At 46.4% G+C, this 19,555-nt stretch overlaps 1 protein-coding gene across 2 annotated transcripts in view; it reads right to left on the minus strand.

Annotated features, from left to right (window-relative positions):
• The window catches only part of ELAPOR2 (endosome-lysosome associated apoptosis and autophagy regulator family member 2), a 236,079-nt gene that overhangs the window by 51,038 nt on the left and 165,486 nt on the right, over positions 1-19,555 (minus strand). For both annotated transcript variants that reach the window (XM_075345231.1, XM_075345232.1), the window contains exons 12-13: positions 18,359-18,455; positions 17,705-17,842 (exon numbers count right to left, since the gene is read on the minus strand). In XM_075345231.1, coding sequence (XP_075201346.1) covers positions 17,705-17,842; positions 18,359-18,455 — 235 coding nt within the window. The remainder of the gene's footprint in view (positions 1-17,704; positions 17,843-18,358; positions 18,456-19,555) is intronic.

Raw genomic sequence — 19,555 nt, forward strand, 5'->3', positions numbered from 1 at the left:
TCAGAGAGCCATAGGTGACAGGTCCTGCAAACAGCAACAGCGTCTGTGTAGCCCAGGTCAGGGATTTCCTACCTGCATTTCACCATTAGGAGGGAATAGAAAGGCAGGCTTCCATTCCTCTACCCAGAGCACCACAATCCTGCCACTGTACCCTCTTGTCCTCTGCACACTCCAACTGATAACTAAGCCATTATACTAGCAAACACTCAGTGTACCTAGTGGCATCCTATACGTGGCTATTGGACTTTGCTATAGTCCCACTAGTGCAAAGACATTTGCAGAGCGCGTCTGCCTGCATTGCACACTACAACTCATTCTAACCAAGCCATTATACTAGCAAACACTCAGTGTACCTAGTGGCATCCTATACGTGGCTATTGGACTTTGCTATAGTCCCACTAGTGCAAAGACATTTGCAGAGCGCGTCTGCCTGCATTGCACACTACAACTCATTCTAACCAAGCCATTATACTAGCAAACACTCAGTGTACCTAGTGGCATCCTATACGTGGCTATTGGACTTTGCTATAGTCCCACTAGTGCAAAGACATTTGCAGAGCGCGTCTGCCTGCATTGCACACTCCAACTCATTAAAACCAAGCCATTATACTAGCAAACACTCAGTGTACCTAGTGGCATCCTATACGTGGCTATTGGACTTTGCTATAGTCCCACTAGTGCAAAGACATTTGCATAGCGCGTCTGCCGGCATTGCACACTCAAACTCATTTTAACTAAGCCATTATACTAGCAAACACTCAGTGTACCTAGTGGCATCCTATACGTGGCTATTGGACTTTGCTATAGTCCCACTAGTGCAAAGACATTAGCAGAGCACATCTGCCTGCATTGCACACTACAACTCATTCTAACCAAGCCATTATACTAGCAAACACTCAGTGTACCTAGTGGCATCCTATACGTGGCTATTGGACTTTGCTATAGTCCCACTAGTGCAAAGACATTTGCATAGCGCGCTCTGCCTGCATTGCACACTCAAACTCATTTTAACTAAGCCATTATACTAGCAAACACTCAGTGTACCTAGTGGCATCCTATACGTGGCTATTGGACTTTGCTATAGTCCCACTAGTGCAAAGACATTAGCAGAGCACATCTGCCTGCATTGCACACTACAACTCATTCTAACCAAGCCATTATACTAGCAAACACTCAGTGTACCTAGTGGCATCCTATACGTGGCTATTGGACTTTGCTATAGTCCCACTAGTGCAAAGACATTTGCAGAGCGCGTCTGCCTGCATTGCACACTCCAACTCATTAAAACCAAGCCATTATACTAGCAAACACTCAGTGTACCTAGTGGCATCCTATACGTGGCTATTGGACTTTGCTATAGTCCCACTAGTGCAAAGACATTTGCATAGCGCGTCTGCCTGCATTGCACACTCAAACTCATTGTAACTAAGCCATTATACTAGCAAACACTCAGTGTACCTAGTGGCATCCTATACGTGGCTATTGGACTTTGCTATAGTCCCACTAGTGCATAAGATATTAGCAGAGCACATCTGCCTGCATTGCACACTCCAACTTTTTTAAACTAAGCAATTTTACTAGCAAACACTCAGTGTACCTAGTGGCATCCTAAACAGTGGCTATTGGGACTTTGCTATAGTCCCACTAGTGCAAAGACATTTGCAGAGCACGTCTGCCTGCATTGCCACACTACAACTCATTGTTACTAAGCCATTATACTAGCAACCACTCAGTGTACCTAGTTGTATCCTAAACGTGGCTATTGTACTTTTGTCTATTCACAGTATTGGACGATATTTGCAGCACGTCTGCCTGCATTGCACACTCTAACTTTTTTAAAACTCAGCCATTTATAGTAGCAAACACTCAGTGTACCTAGTTGTATCCTAAACGTGGCTATTGTACTTTTGTCAATTCACAGTATTGGAACGTTATTTGCAGCACGTCTGCCTGCATTGCACACTCAAACTTTTTTAAACTCAGCCATTTATAGTAGCAAACACTCAGTGTACCTAGTTGTATCCTAAACGTGGCTATAGTACTTTTGTCTATTCACAGTATTGGAACGATATTTGCAGCACGTCTGCCTGCATTGCACACTCTAACTTTTTTAACTCAGCCATTATACTAGCAAACACTCAGTGTACCTAGTGGCATCCTATACGTGGCTATTGACTTTGCTATAGTCCCACTAGTGCAAAGACATTAGCAGAGCACATCTGCCTGCATTGCACACTACAACTCATTGTAACCAAGCCATTATACTAGCAAACACTCAGTGTACCTAGTGGCATCCTATACGTGGCTATTGGACTTTGCTATAGTCCCACTAGTGCAAAGACATTTGCAGAGCGCGTCTGCCTGCATTGCACACTCCAACTCAATTAAAACCAAGCCATTATACTAGCAACCACTCAGTGTACCTAGTGGCATCCTATACGTGGCTATTGGACTTTGCTATAGTCCCCACTAGTGCAAAGACATTTGCATAGCGCGTCTGCCTGCATTGCACACTCAAACTCATTTTAACTAAGCCATTATACTAGCAAACACTCAGTGTACCTAGTGGCATCCTATACGTGGCTATTGGACTTTGCTATAGTCCCACTAGTGCAAAGATATTAGCAGAGCACATCTGCCTGCATTGCACACTCCAACCTTTTTTTAAAACTAAGCAATTTTACTAGCAAACACTCAGTGTTACCTAGTGGCATCCTAAACGTGGCTATATGGACTTTGCTATAGTCCCACTAGTGCAAAGACATTGGCCAGAAGCACGTCTGCCTGCATTGCACACTACAACTCATTGTTACATAAGCCATTATACTAGCAAACACTCAGTGTACCTAGTTGTATCCTAAACGTGGCTATTGTACTTTTGTCTATTCACAGTATTGGAACGATATTTGCAGCCACGTCTGCCTGCATTGCACACTCTAACTTTTTAAACTCAGCCATTTATAGTAGCAAACACTCAGTGTACCTAGTTGTATCCTAAACGTGGCTATTGTACTTTTGTCAATTCACAGTATTGGAACGTATTTGCAGCACCGTCTGCCTGCATTGCACACTCAAACTTTTTTAAACTCAGCCATTTATAGTAGCAAACACTCAGTGTACCTAGTTGTATCCTAACGTGGCTATTGTACTTTTGTCTATTCACAGTATTGGAACGTTATTTTGCAGCACGTCTGCCTGCATTGCACACTCTAACTTTTTTAAACTCAGCCATTATACTAGCAAACACTCAGTGTACCTAGTTGTATCCTAAACGTGGCTATTTTACTTTTGTCTATTCACAGTATTGGAACTATATTTGCAGCACGTCTGCCTGCATTGCACACTCTAACTTTTTTTAAACTCAGCCATTATACTAGCAAACACTCACTGTACCTAGTTGTATCCTAAACGTGGCTATTGTACTTTTGTCAATTCACAGTATTGGAACGTTATTTGCAGCACGTCTGCCTGCATTGCACACTCAAACTTTTTTAAACTCAGCCATTATACTAGCAAACACTCACTGTACCTAGTTGTATCCTAAACGTGGCTATTGTACTTTTGTCAATTCACAGTATTGGAACGTTATTTGCAGCACGTCTGCCTGCATTGCACACTCAAACTTTTTTAAACTCAGCATTATACTAGGCAAACACTCACTGTACCTAGTTGTATCCTAAACGTGGCTATTGTACTTTTGTCAATTCACAGTATTGGAACGTTATTTGCAGCACGTCTGCCTGCATTGCACACTCAAACTTTTTTAAACTCAGCCATTATACTAGCAAACACTCACTGTACCTAGTTGTATCCTAAACGTGGCTATTGTACTTTGTCTATTCACACTACTGCAAATCTATGTGCAGCACCTCTGCATGACAACCTCGTTGCTCTGTTTTTAATAAGCTATAATGATAGCACAAAATACTGCCATTTTGTGGCATCATAGAACTGGCTGTTGTATTCCATTAGTGCCTCCACTGGTGACAAGCTATTTCTAGCACCTCTACATCACACCCTCATGCACATTTAGGCTACGCTAATGTTATAGCAAACTCATGGAATTCATTGCTGCATTTCATAATTCGGAGGGATAGAAAGTCAGGCTTCCTTTAGCTTTTCCTTCTGTTCATAGACAGCATCTCCAAGACAAATTTCCCCTCCACGTCTAAGTGTGGAGAGGCAGCTAGTGCGCATGCGTGTGCCGATGTACCCCAGCTGCAGCATAATTACAGTGTTTCGCCTAGTGAGTATGCTCAGCCTGACTGTGCCATTCCTGACGCTAAGTCTTCATTTCGGGAGTACAGCGCATGCTCCACACTAAGTGTGAAAAGCCCTCTTTGCACAGGTGCTTGCATTCTGTGCCGGGTCTAAGTGCCTGTTTTGTGCCTAGACACCATGCTAAAGCTGATAGTCTTTTTTCAGAGACTGTATTTCATGCTACTGAGCATGCTCAGGCACTTCCTGCATCAGAGACTAGGTCCCGGTAATGAACTCTTTGGCCCTGGCCCTGATGTGGGGGTCCCAAATAGACCACAGGGGCATCAGGTGTCCTCCCAAATGGCTTGCAGAGGCCCACACCTATGACTTGTCACCGCATTATTGATGGTCAGACGATGACTGGTGAGGTGTTTGGGTCATGGCAGCCATGAGGTCATCATTGAAGTTGCGTTTCCAAATAGGACGCTAGTTATGCCACTCATGACGTGTCACTCTGCTTTTGTCTCCAGGAGGTGCATTGTGGTTCACCCTGGTTTGGGGCGGACCCAGGTTATAAAAGGGGCTGGAGCCAACAAGGAGGTGCGCAGTCTTCTATTATGCTCCGAAAGAGCACACCTCCATGTGTTGAACCCATTGCGGCTTTAGGCCAGAGGTAGGCAGGGATAGGGTGGTGGATGCAGGCCACCACCACAGTTGGTAACGCAGAACGGTTAAGACCAGCTCCTGTCCTAACAGTCCTGCTTGTGCAGCCCAGTGGCATTAACAGGCCTGCTGCTGCTGATGCGCCTGCTGTCCACAGGTGTGGCCCCTACGCACACGGTCAGCGTACTCAATGGCCCCCTGTGTTGTTAACAGGGTGTTCCTGGGCTGGGTGGGCATGTGGACCCTGTGACGCTAACAGGGCTCACAGTCTCCAGATCCGAATGGCGTCTAACTCGGTTCAGGCTACTATTAGTTTCATAGCCACACAGCTCTGTATCCTCCTCACCAAACCTTCAAGTTGCCAAACCTCTCCTTTTCCAACTGGGAGCACGGTGGACACTGACTGCTGAAGGTGATATATACCTTTCTCCCTTTCTTTTCTTATTATTTTTTGTTATATAGCGGTCACAGATTATATACCACTTTATCCAAATCTGCCAGTCCCACTGTAACAGATGTTGTTTTCTTCAGCAAATGTTACAGTGTTTAACCACCAAATCCACGGACCAAAATTTTTTTCCCCTTTCCAACACCACCTGTTCCCCTTTCCAACAGCATCTGTCCTTTTTCAACTCATTTTGGGATATGACCAAAAGTGCAACTGTGCAGGGACACCGTACTCAACGCCATCTCAGCACAGCAGCCATCCCTCGGTCCCTCCGATGTGGACAAGTAAAAGACCCATTTCCTCCTATCCATGACAAAGTGTTGAGATTCACTCTGTGCAGCACTGGTGTTTAGTGGAAAAGTAGATCTAAGATTGCGTACCACATTCTGCAGATACTCCTGTATACGTGCGTCTATTTCTATGGCAGGAATTAGTTCGCCAAATTTTGTCTTGTACCGGGGATCTAACAGTGTGGCAACCCAGTATTCAGGATTACTTCACAATTCATACAATCCGAGGGGTCATGTAGGTAGTGCAGCAAGAAGGCGCTCATGTGTCTTGTGCATCCAGGAGGACCAAGTTCCTTGGTGTGTTGGTGGGCAGAGAGGTGAGAATCGTGCATCCTTCCATCTGCCCTCTACCCACAACCTCGCACAACCGAAATGTGAGCAAGCTCTCACCTCATCTGCTGAGTCTTCCATGCCATCGCCAGTTCGTCCTCCATTTCTTCATGGGCTCCTGCACTTTCATCAACACTTTTTGCTGATACTATGCGCCCTTGTTAATCCCTCTCCCTCACCATGGACTGCCGAATAGGTGTGCCGCTGACCATCTGGACCTCGTAGATCTTGTTATCCCTTCCGCATATGACTCCTCCTGTACTTCCTCCCCTTCCTCTTGTCCCAACACCTGACTCCGAATAATAATTACAGTGTGCTCCATCATGTAGATGACCAGAATTGTCACGCTGAGAATGACATTGCCAGTGCTAAACATCTTCGTCGACATTTCAAAACTGTGTAGCAGGGTGCATAGGTCCTTGATCTGACACCACTCCAGCAGCGTGATCTGCACCACCTCTGGATCAACTTATCCCAGGCTATATTGTCTTACCGTATTTCAGCAGGGCTCTGCGGTGCTGCCACACACGCTGCAACATGTTGCAGATTCCAATTCCTGCGTGTCGGAACATCGCATTTCCGGCGTTTTAACTGCCAGACCCTAAGACTTCCGGAGTGATGAAAGTGTTGAGCTGCTGTGTGCGCACGATGGAAGTGAGCACATAGCGAGCGTGCCCCGCTGCACAAGGCCATGTTAGGCCGTGATGTGTGTTTAAAAATTGCTGGAGAATTCGGATCAACACGTGAGCCATAAAAGGCACGTGTGTCACATTGCCCTGAGGATGGCCCGCAGCCAGGTTTGCATCATTGCCGCACACGGCTGTTAAGTCACCAACGGAGTCCGCTCCGTCAATTTGTACTCCGGTCGCCAGGTGACAACGTGTTCCTTTCATGAATAGTGCTGATGATGGGAGAGTAGTCGATGCCAGCGGCGCAGGTGGACGCAGGTTATGCTCACCCACTGGGCTGCATTACCTTGACAGATGCGAATCTCTGGCTGATTGTAGCTGGGTGGGTATCTCACAGATGAAATACCATCATTCAGCTACAACCAATGGGAAGACACCACACCCTTTTTTATGCCCATCCTGTCTGCAGACCACTGCCAGACATAGCTATGAACCTCTGGTTAATTTTACCCCAGTTCAGTTTTATGATTTTGTGTGCTTGTTACCTGACTACTTTTCCTGCTTGCTGTTTATGTACCTTGTTGGCCGATACGCATTTCACCTCTGCTTGTTTTCTGATTAAGTCCTGGCCGTCCCATTCTGTTCCTGTTCCTCAATTAATGTTTTGGACCCTGCCTGACTACTATTCTCTGTAATAGGCGGTGTGACTCACATTTCCCATACATTTCAAAGTAAAACTTTGACCGCCTGATGGCATTGAGCTCTGCTGCCAGCATAGTAAGGAGGTGTGTGGTAGTCCTTGTGCGCAGTTGCAAGGAGGGTGGCCTGACCACACAGGGTTTGCGCAAAGGTAGAGGACCCACACGAGGTTGAAGAGGCAGAAGCAGTGTATTAACTTCTACATACAGAACAAGGATTGAAACAACTCGTGGGGACGGCAAGACTTGTACAGCAGACCCTTCTCCATCTCTCACCATAGTTTGCCAGTGCCCAGTCAGTGACATGTAATGACCCTGTCTATGCTTACTGGTCCAAGTATCTGTGTTGAAATGCACCCTGTCGCACACGAGATTTTCTCAAGGAAGTGGTGATGTTGTGTGCGACATGCCGGTGTAGCGCGGGCATGCTTTTCTTGGAGAAGCAGTGGTGATTGGGCATCTGGTACTGGGGCACAGCGACAGACATAAGGTCTGTAAAATCCTGTGTGTCCACTACGCGTAAAGGCAGCATTTCGGTAGCCAACAGCTTACAGAGGGATAGAGTCAACCACTTAGCTTTGTCATGGGTCGCAGTAAGTGGCCTTTTATTTGACCACATCTGAGGGACAGAGATCTGGCTGCTGTCTGTAGACGGTGTTGAGTAGGGTGTCCCTGGAAAAATGCAGGTTTGTGAGAAAAGTGCAGGCGGAGACATGATGTTGGCTTCATCTTGCCTTCAGATCTGTTCATCTTGTATCATTTTTAAAAAACACAGCAAGCAAGGGTTACTCCAAGCGGAGTCTCCCTTTTTTTCCAAAAATTGGGCCCCACACAGACACCTTATCAGTGGCAGCACTTGTGCCCTAGTTGCAAACAGGATGTTTTGATTTGCATCAAGCACATTCCAAATCCACAAGCATTTACTCTCCCCAGGATGACACAGGGGTAGTAAATTCCTTCTGGATCCATGACTTGTTCATTTTGATGAACGTCAGTCTGTCCACATTGTCACTGGACAGACGCGTGCGCTTATCTGTCAGCACACACCCAGCAGCACTGAAGACACGTTCAGAGACAACGCTGGCAGCTGGACACGACAAAATCTTCGAGGCGTAACTGGAGAGCTCTTGACATTTTTCTAGATTTGAAGCACAAAAGGAGCAAGGCTCCATTTGCAAAGTCATTGCATCGATGTTCATTTGGAGATACTCCTGTATCATCCTCTCCATCCGTTGACTATGTGTCAGACTTGTTGTCTCTGGTGGCCTTGCAAAGGAGGGTCTAAAAAAATTATGAAAAGATTCCATAAAATTGCTGTTACCAGCACCAGATACGGTCCTACTGGTACGGGTAGACTGTTGAAGATGACGAGGCCGTCCCATGTTTGTCAAGTTACAACTGGGAGAATCACTCCCTTCACCTGCACGGTTGTTTGGTGGAAAAGCCGAGCTAAGATCGAGTAACAGCTTCTGCTGATACTCCTGCATACGTGCGTCCCTTTCTATGGGTGGAATTATGTCACAAAATTTGGACTTGTCCCGGGGATCTAATAGTGTGGCAAGCCAGTAGTCATCATCACTTCTAATTTTGACAATACGAGGGTCATGTTGGAGGTAGTGCAACAAGAAGGCACTCATGTGTCTTGCGCAGCCATGCGCACCAAGTCCACGCTGTGTTTGTGGCATAGAGGTGCTAACCGTTCTTTCTTCCTCTGTCATCTCCCCCCAACCTCTTTCAACTGAAATTTGACCAAGGTCCCCCTCATCTGCTGAGTCTTCCATGTCCATGGACAGTTCGTCCTCCATATCTTCATGTCCTCCTGCACCTTCCTCAACATCTCACCTGCTACCATGCGCCCTTGTTGATCCCTGTCCCCCATGGTCCCATGCCTGCCGCGTTGGTGATGATGAACGTCTGGACCTTGGTGATGTTGTTGTGTCTTGCGCATATGAATCCTCCTGTAGTTCCTCCCCTTCCTGTTGTCCCACCCCCTGACTACGAATAGTGTTTAGCGTGTGCTCCAGCATGTAAATGACTGTAATCGTCATGCTGATAATGGCATTGTCAGCGCTAAACATATTCGTCGCCATGTCGAAACTGTGCAGAAGGGTGCATAGGTCCTTGATCTGAGATCACTCCATCAGGGTGATCTGCCCCACTTCTGCATCTCGTTGGCCCAGGCTATACATCATGACGTATTGCACCAGGGCTCGCCGGTGCTGCCACAGTCGCTGTAACATGTGGAGAGTTGAATTCCAGCGTGTCGCCACATCGCATTTCAGGCGATGAACCGGCAGGCCGAAAGACTTCTGGAGCGATGCAAGTCGCTCAGGTGCGGCGGTTGAACGGCGGAAGTGAGCACTGCAGACAGTTTCCGTGCCCTGGTCAGAAGGCCATCTAGGCCGGGATAGTGTGTTAAAAATTGCTGGACAACAAGGTTAAACACGTGAGCCATACAAGGCACGTGTGTCACCTTGCCCAGGCGAAGGGCCGCACCCAGGTTTGCAGCATTGTCGCACACGGCCTTACCAGGCTGCAGGTTGAGTGGAGACAACCATTTATCAAAATCAGTCTCCAGAGCTGCCCACAACTCAGTCGCTGTGTGACTCCTATTTCAAAGACATGTCAAGCTAAAGACCGCCTGATGCCGTTGCGCTCTGCTACCAGCATAGTAATGAGGGGTGCGTGATTCCTTCTGCGCAGTGAGAACGCTGGTGGCCTGACCAGGCAGGCTTGGGGCGGAGGTGGAGGACCCAGATGAGGTGGAGGATGCAGAAGCAGTGGCGGAACTTGGACAGACAGAGGATTGACACACAAGTCGTGGGGACGGCAAGACTTGTGCAGCAGACCCTTCACCATCTATCACCATAGTTACCCAGTGGCCAGTCAGCGACATGTAACGTCCCTGTCCATGCTTACTGGTCCAAGTATCGGTGGTGAAATGCACCCGTTCACACACAGAGTTTCTCAAGGAAGCGGTGATGTTGTGTGCGACATGCTGGTGTAGCGCGGGCACACCTTTCTTAGAGAAGTAGTGGCGACTAGGCATCTGGTACTGGGGCACAGCGACAGACATAAGGTCTCTAAAATCCTGTGTGTCCACTAGGCGGAAAGGCAGCATTTCTGTAGTCAACAGCTTACAGAGGGATAGAGTCAACCTCTTCGCTTTGTCATGGGTCGCAGGAAGTGGCCTTTTATTTGACCACATCTGAGGGACAGAGATCTGGCTGCTGTGTGTAGACGGTGTTGAGTCGGGTGTCCCTGGAAAAATGCAGCTTTGTGAGGAAAGTGCAGGCGGAGACATGATGTTGCCTTCATCCAAAGTTGGTGCTATCGATGTCTGAGAGAGCTGTACACACTCACTTGTTTCCCCTTCCAAACCAACTGACGACCTACCAAGCAAACTGCCTGTTGCGGTTACAGTGGTGGAAGTTGTGGGTGGAAAAACAGGTGTGACAGCTGTCCCCACAGTCCTAGAAGATGACGAGCGCGCGGATGCACTGGAAGGGGCAGGCGGTGGATGGTTCGCTCCGCTAGGCCGCATTGCAGCACGGTGAGCTTCCCATCGGGCCATATGATATTTATTCATGTGACGATTCATGGAAGAAGTTGTCAAACTGCTGAGGTTTTGACCTCTACTAAGAGAACCATGACAAATTTTACAGATCACATAATTTGGGCGATCTTTTTCTATGTCAAAAAAGGACCTGGCTAGGCAAGGCTTAGAGGCCATGCGACCTGTTGATCCACCCCGAATAATGCTCAGAGGCAGAGTGGTGGCTGAGGATGCAGTTGTAGACGTGCTACCAGTGCTCCGACTGTGTCCAGGAAGGCGCCAGGTTACTTCGACGTCGGTTGCATCCTCCTCAACCGCCTCTGTTGACCTCCTCGAGTGTCTGACTGTGGGTTGACAGTAGGTGTGATCTAGAACTTAATCATCAATTGTTGTGTTTGCACTCCCCTACCCCTCAGACCGAGTTTCTTCTTGCCCTGACCGAATATTTAAGTTGTCATCCCAATCGGGTATCTGCGTCTCATCTTCATCAGTATGTTCCTCATTGCCTATAACCACAGTTGTTGGAAAGGCAGCATTTTGGTAGCCAACAGTTTGCATATGATGAAAGTCAACCTCCAAGCCATTTCATGCCCTTCTAAAAGCATGTAAAACACAGCGAGGGGACTCCAACCACAGTCTCCCTCGTTGCCACTAACTGGGCCACACACACCCCACTTGACTGGCATCGGTTGAGCCCCCTTTTGAAAAAGAAAAAGATGCTTTGCATGAAGCACTCTCAAAAATACGCGTGCCTTTCCCGTCCCCTGGCTGACCCAGGGGAAGAAAAGTCCTCTGAGAGCCATGACTTGTTCATCTTGGTTCTTTTAGAGACACAGCGAGGGGACTCCAACCACAGTCTCCCTCGTTGCCACTAACTGGGCCACACACACCCCACTTGACTGGCATCGGTTGAGCCCCCTTTTGAAAAAGAAAAAGATGCTTTGCATGAAGCACTCTCAAAAATACGCGTGCCTTTCCCGTCCCCTGGCTGACCCAGGGGAAGAAAAGTCCTCTGAGAGCCATGACTTGTTCATCTTGGTTCTTTTAGAGACACAGCGAGGGGACTCCAACCACAGTCTCCCTCGTTGCCACTAACTGGGCCACACACACCCCACTTGACTGGCATCGGTTGAGCCCCCTTTTGAAAAAGAAAAAGATGCTTTGCATGAAGCACTCTCAAAAATACGCGTGCCTTTCCCGTCCCCTGGCTGACCCAGGGGAAGAAAAGTCCTCTGAGAGCCATGACTTGTTCATCTTGGTTCTTTTAGAGACACAGCGAGGGGACTCCAACCACAGTCTCCCTCGTTGCCACTAACTGGGCCACACACACCCCACTTGACTGGCATCGGTTGAGCCCCCTTTTGAAAAAGAAAAAGATGCTTTGCATGAAGCACTCTCAAAAATACGCGTGCCTTTCCCGTCCCCTGGCTGACCCAGGGGAAGAAAAGTCCTCTGAGAGCCATGACTTGTTCATCTTGGTTCTTTTAGAGACACAGCGAGGGGACTCCAACCACAGTCTCCCTCGTTGCCACTAACTGGGCCACACACACCCCACTTGACTGGCATCGGTTGAGCCCCCTTTTGAAAAAGAAAAAGATGCTTTGCATGAAGCACTCTCAAAAATACGCGTGCCTTTCCCGTCCCCTGGCTGACCCAGGGGAAGAAAAGTCCTCTGAGAGCCATGACTTGTTCATCTTGGTTCTTTTAGAGACACAGCGAGGGGACTCCAACCACAGTCTCCCTCGTTGCCACTAACTGGGCCACACACACCCCACTTGACTGGCATCGGTTGAGCCCCCTTTTGAAAAAGAAAAAGATGCTTTGCATGAAGCACTCTCAAAAATACGCGTGCCTTTCCCGTCCCCTGGCTGACCCAGGGGAAGAAAAGTCCTCTGAGAGCCATGACTTGTTCATCTTGGTTCTTTTAGAGACACAGCGAGGGGACTCCAACCACAGTCTCCCTCGTTGCCACTAACTGGGCCACACACACCCCACTTGACTGGCATCGGTTGAGCACCCTTTTGAAAAAGAAAAAGATGCTTTGCATGAAGCACTCTCAAAAATACGCGTGCCTTTCCCGTCCCCTGGCTGACCCAGGGGAAGAAAAGTCCTCTGAGAGCCATGACTTGTTCATCTTGGTTCTTTTAGAGACACAGCGAGGGGACTCCAACCACAGTCTCCCTCGTTGCCACTAACTGGGCCACACACACCCCACTTGACTGGCATCGGTTGAGCCCCCTTTTGAAAAAGAAAAAGATGCTTTGCATGAAGCACTCTCAAAAATACGCGTGCCTTTCCCGTCCCCTGGCTGACCCAGGGGAAGAAAAGTCCTCTGAGAGCCATGACTTGTTCATCTTGGTTCTTTTAGAGACACAGCGAGGGGACTCCAACCACAGTCTCCCTCGTTGCCACTAACTGGGCCACACACACCCCACTTGACTGGCATCGGTTGAGCCCCCTTTTGAAAAAGAAAAAGATGCTTTGCATGAAGCACTCTCAAAAATACGCGTGCCTTTCCCGTCCCCTGGCTGACCCAGGGGAAGAAAAGTCCTCTGAGAGCCATGACTTGTTCATCTTGGTTCTTTTAGAGACACAGCGAGGGGACTCCAACCACAGTCTCCCTCGTTGCCACTAACTGGGCCACACACACCCCACTTGACTGGCATCGGTTGAGCCCCCCTTTTGACAAAGAAAAAGATGCTTTGCATGAAGCACTCTCAAAAATACGCGTGCCTTTCGCCTCCCCTGGCTGACCCAGGGGAAGAAAAGTCCTCTGAGAGCCAGGTCCACATTGTCAGTGGACAGACACGTGTGCTTATCTGCCAGCAGACCCCCAGCAGCACTGAAGACAGGTTCCGAGAGAACGCTGGCTGCAGGACACGACAAGATCCTCAAGGCGTACGTGGCGAGCTCAGGCAATTTATCCAGATTGGAAGCCTAAAATGAGCAGGGCTCAAGTTGCACAATAATGGAATCGATGTTTCTTTGCATATACTCATATATCTGTGTGTCTCCCTCTTTTTCCTTGTCCAGCTGTTTTGTTTTCACATGAGTATATGTCCTTGTCACTTTCCCATGTGTTTGTGTTATGTTGTGAGTTGTTTGTCACCTTTTGGACACCTTTCAGGGTGTTTTCTAGGTGTTTTACTGTGTTTGTGATTGCCTGCCATTGTTTCCTATGGGCTCGAGTTCGGTTCGTCGAACGTTCGACGAGCCGAACTCGAGCCAGACCCCCCGTTCGGCGAACCGCCTCGAGCCGAACCGGGACCGGTTCGCTCATCTCTAATATTGACTAAAAGGACCATTTCATATGGTTGTTATGGTGGTCTCCTAAAAAGAGCCACTCCTTGGCTAGGTCCTTCCCGGAGGGATATCTGGCTATTTTCAATGTCGAGACTCCTAACAGAGGCTCCACTGACCTTTTTGATTTGCATACTTCCAAGGGGGTAATGCATCTAGGCTTTTACTGTGTTCATCGCCTTCTCTGGCTGCCGTCAGTGTTTTCTCTGGCTGGTCTCCCTGAGATCAGTGATTGTTTTGCCTTGCTGGTCTACTAGGCATTGCTCCCACCTTGCCAGAATCCTACTCCACACTGATGAGGGGCAATACCCCGAAACAGCTGTCTGTGGATGGATACATAGTTACATAGTTACATGTAACTGATCAGGGAGACCAGCCAGAGAAAGCACTGACAGCAGCCAGCGAAGGCGCTCAACACAGTGAAATCCAAGGAGTGGCTCTTTTTAGGGGCAATACCCCGAAACAGCTGTCTGTCGATGGATACCTGGCCTTGATATTTCCCTTGTCATATCTTTAAACTCGTCAAGAGCTGGATATTGACTAAAAGTGCCACTTAACATGGTGGTTATGGTGGTCTCCTAAAAAGAGCCACTCCTTGGCTAGGTCCTTCCCGGAGGGATATCTGGCTTTTTTCCGTGTCGAGACTCCTAACAGAGGCTCCACAGACCTTTTTGATTTAGAAAGTTAGAACAAGAATAGCATAATCTCACATTCTATCAACAGGCACCACAATATGATTATTTACTTCTTTATTGTGGAGCACCTATGTAAACTCAGCAGCCCTTCAGCGTACAGACATTTCTCATAATGTGTACTATCTACCAAAGGGTACAGTTCCACTTGTGTATAGCTTCCGATGTGAGAGCATTGGAAGCGATATGCTAATGACCCTTTGCTGCGAGCGTCAGCCGAGGGTCATGCGACTGTGACACTTTCTCCCTATCTCCTCCGCTGCCTGTCACTGCGTACATCGCACCACAGTCGGATGACATGCAAGTGCAGTGCGATGTTTCACATGCTCCCATAGATTTGTATGGGGGTGCGTGAGCCGAGACTCGCTGTCACGATTCATTCCGCATGTAGATATGGCTTGAGACATCAGTCGCAGATGCACTCTTCCCCATAGTTTTGCACTAGAATGAGAGTATTCCGATGTTTTATCAAATTGCACTCATCTGTGCAAAATGCAAGTGGAATCGTACCCTAACAATCATAGTGGCAGTGCCTTCAACTTCTTTGCAGCTCTGAACCCTTGGTTGAGTTAAGGTGGTGCCTACCCCCAAGAGAGAACATTATTATTGAACATGGGGTACACAACAACACCCACTTGGATATAAACTTTCAGTATGGGATGATTGTCACTGAAACACTGGTCAAGCAATAGGAAAATGTCTGTACCTGGGAATTGCTGAAAAACTGCATTTTCAGAAAGCGGACAAGAAAACAAAAAAAAAGAGGATTCTACACAATGTCTATCATGGTAAACGGATAACTACAGCTGGAGATTTGGGGAGGGTTTGTAGACCTGTACAGGCAAATAAAAGGGCATACCCCTAGGGGGTGGGGTAAAAACTACTTCTAGCCAAAGGAGAAGATTACATAAAAGATTTCACGTTTTAACCATGGCATGCAGCATTTCAAATAGCAGCCTTGTTAGAGAATAATAGGAAGAATGATATTCAGCTACAAGATTTCCAAATTGCTGCTAGCTGGAGCCATCTTGTCCAGCTATGCCCATGTAGTAATCATGTAAGAAAATTATCAGAAAATCTAAATTTGTCCTTGTGTAGAACAGTGTGTGTGTGTGTGCGTGTGCGTGTGCGTGTGTGTGTGTGTGTGTGTGTGTGTGTGTGTGTGTGTGTAGTGTGTCTGTTTCCTAATATATGTGTCTTTGTCTGTGAGTCTCTGTGGTCATATGTTGTTGTTATTATTATTTATTTTTAAAGCACCATTAATTCCATGGTGTTGTACACTTCCAGGGGTTAACATATATATTACATAATGTACATATAACGTACCTATAATTAAACAAACTGACAGACTGGTCTATAGGAGGAGAGGATTCTGACCACATAGGCTTATAGCCTACAGGGTAATGGGAAGGAGGCAGTAGGTCGGGAGGATGGAGCAGCTCCGGTGGTAATGAGGTGACTGTGACTGTGGGTTATTGCAGGCTGCTTACTTTTCTGAAAAGATATATTTTCAGGTTGAGTCTGACTGTTGAAATTATGGAGACAATTTTTATTGTTAAGGCACTGAAATCCAGAGGATAGAGGATGCTCAAGAAAATTCTTGGAGGTGAATGGATAAGGAACATACAACTGCAGAGGAGGTCCTGTGAGGACTGGAGATTACATGTGGGAAGGCATAGGGAGATTAGTTTGAAGATATATAGAGGAGACAGATTATGAACAGCCATGTAAATCATTGTTAGTAGTTTAAACTGGATTCGCTGGGGAATTGGAAGCCAGTGAAGGGATTGGCTGAGGGGAGAGTTGGAAGAGTAGCAAAGGAGAGGTAAAATAGTTGTTCAGCAGAGTTAAGCAAGGATTGGAAAGGTGCAAGACTTTGTTAGGGTATAACAGAGGTGGACATTGCAGTAGTTGAGGCAAGAGTTGATGAGGGCATGTACTAACATTTTAGTAGATCTGAGAAAAAGGAAAGGTCAAATTCCGGAAATACTTTTGAGTTGAATGTGGTCGGAAAGGGCTTGAATGTGTGATTTGAAAGACAGAGCAGAGTCAAGGGTGACATCCAGGCAGTGGACTTGTGATAGAGGAGAAAGCGTGATATATCCTGTGATCTGGTAAGAGGATTGACTGAGATAGAGGAAAGGTTATGAGGTTTGTTTTGTCAACATTGAGTTTTAGAAAGTGTGATGAGAAGAATGAGAATATAGCTAATAGATACTCTGGGATACTGGACAGCAGAGAGGTAACATCTTGGCCAAAGAGGTAGATCTGAGAGTCATTAGTGTATAGCTGTTACTGGAGGCCATGAGACTTTATGAGTTGTCCTAGACCAAGGATATACTGTATATTGACAAGAGTAGGGGACTCAGAGCTTTGAGGGACACCAACAGAAAAAGGGCAGGATGATGAGGTAGTATGAGAATGGGAGATGCTAAGTGAGTTATGAGGAGATCCAGATGGGCAAGGTCTTTGATGCCAAGGGAAGGGAGAATATGTAGTAAGAGGACATTATCAACTATGTTGAAGGCAGAGGACAGGTTTAGATGGAGTACAGAATATTGTCTGTTAGCCTTAGCAGTTACGTCGTTAGCAATTTTGGTTACGACAGTTTTAGCAGAGCAGTGGGGATGGGAGCCAGACATGTGTATGACTGTATCTGTGTATGTATTTGTATGTGTGTGTATGTTTTTGTACATGTGTGGGTACCATACACAAAATCCCATGAATGTTTCTGAGCAACAGAGAATCATTTAACAGATAATCTGAATCAGGGATAAAGTCAAACCTTAGCCCTTCATCGTATATTACAATGATGGACCTTACAATATATGGCTATAAGGTGTCCCAAAAATTATTAAATAAACACTCATAATAAACTGATCACTATATAAAACTTACATCTTCAGCTTGATTGGTCCTCTGAAACGCCCAGGTAAACATGTATGTGGCATTTTTTGATACGATGTGAGTGTAGGACAGCTTTTCCCTGCTTCCTCCCCATGACTCCACCACACTAGTAGTCTTTCTGTTAACATCCTGTAGGTGTAAAGCATTATCATAAAAAGAGCATTAACTGCATGGATCAATACATAAAACTATTATTCAGCTTATCTAATAGATTTCACAAATGCAGACAAAGTCACTATACTAATCTAAAATGTAATGCAACACAAAAAGACATAAAAGTGGAAATATGGTGATTAATGAGACAGACATGGGAAAATGAGTGCCAAAGACTGTGTTGTAGTAACATCTGAAGAGATATCGCACATGTGTAATTTTTTTTTTGCAGGTTTTCCATTTATTCAATTTTAGATATTTTTTTTTAGAAATTTAGAATAAAGAATATAATGAAGAATAAATTCCAATTTCTGGAACTTGCTACATTTGAATGATTCCCTTTACTCCCCATATATATTCATTCATCACTTGCATGGTTTGGGCAGTTTTACCATTTCTTCATTTGCTTACTTACTGTTACTGTACATTGTGAACAATAATAATAGTATAAAGCTACTAAACCACCATGATATTAAGCATTGAGTCACTCACCACCATGAAGTACAGCACACAATCAGCAGAACACTTGGTTTCAAACACAAAGGTGATCCTGCCCATTTCTGCGCCATTTGATCCTGATGTTGGAAGTCTGAAAATTGATAAATAATACAAAGTCAGTGTGGTTGAAAGGATTTTTCTTAGCTGGTTTGAGAATTTAGCTAATTTTCTAAAACTGCGGCAAAAAAATGGCAAATAAGAAATTCTGGTATGTTAGAGACCATTTGTCACTCAGCCCAATGTCATCCCATAAGCTGCTCAGCCCCATCACCATATCGGATAAATCCTATCACCCTGCCTAGCTGTATTCTATTATGGATAAACACGGCACTTCTGTATGGTAAGTGATCAAGTACGATCCAGTCCCATATGTAGCACAGACCAAATACTCAGCACCCAAATGGTTGAATAAACTGGTATTTTGAGTAAGCTTGACCAGGTACAGCACAGAAGTTTCGATCTAACATAGACCTTCATCAGTGTGCCGTGTAGACGGTCTCCTCAGTTTGGTTGTGAGTGAAAGTAGCGCTGATTTAGATCACGGTGTCCACCACTGAGTTTCAAAAGTGCAAACTGCTACACAGACATTATTTTGTTTAATGCTTCTGTCATGATCCAAGACTGGGATTCTCCGCTACAGAGTTTCCCAGACCCGGCCTGGTCATGTCAGGGGTTAACTCCCATCAGCCTCGTTCTGGTTTCAGAAGACACTATATCTGGTCTCTGCAATTGCATCCTGGTGCTGATTATAGTTTTGCTCTGCAGCCTGTGACTAGCTCTGGTGAGCATTCCTGTTTGATCTGACTCCTTGTTACCGTGCCCTGACTTGTATCCTTCCCCGTTCGTCCGTTTGTCCCAGCCCCTGACTTCCCGCTCCTGTCTGTTGTTTGTGTTTCCCTCTGCATACCTGATCTCCTGGCTTCCAACTCGGTTCTGTTTTCTAACTTGGTTTTGATCGTCCCTTTGCAGTGACTCGACTTTCCTGGCTTAAGACTCTGACTGTTGGACTACTCTTTTGCCCTCTGGTGGTTCGCCTGTTAACTCCCTGCTGAAGTTACTCTGCTGTACTTCAGCTGCCTTTCTGTTACTGTGTTATTTTGTCTCTCCTTCGCTACTCTGCTGCCACCTAGTGGGGAATACGCTTTACTATGTCCTACCAACCCTTTGTACAGTGTGACAGCTTCTTTGTTG

This window comes from Anomaloglossus baeobatrachus, chromosome 4 (genome assembly GCF_048569485.1).
Source record: "Anomaloglossus baeobatrachus isolate aAnoBae1 chromosome 4, aAnoBae1.hap1, whole genome shotgun sequence".
Taxonomy (NCBI): domain Eukaryota; kingdom Metazoa; phylum Chordata; class Amphibia; order Anura; family Aromobatidae; genus Anomaloglossus; species Anomaloglossus baeobatrachus.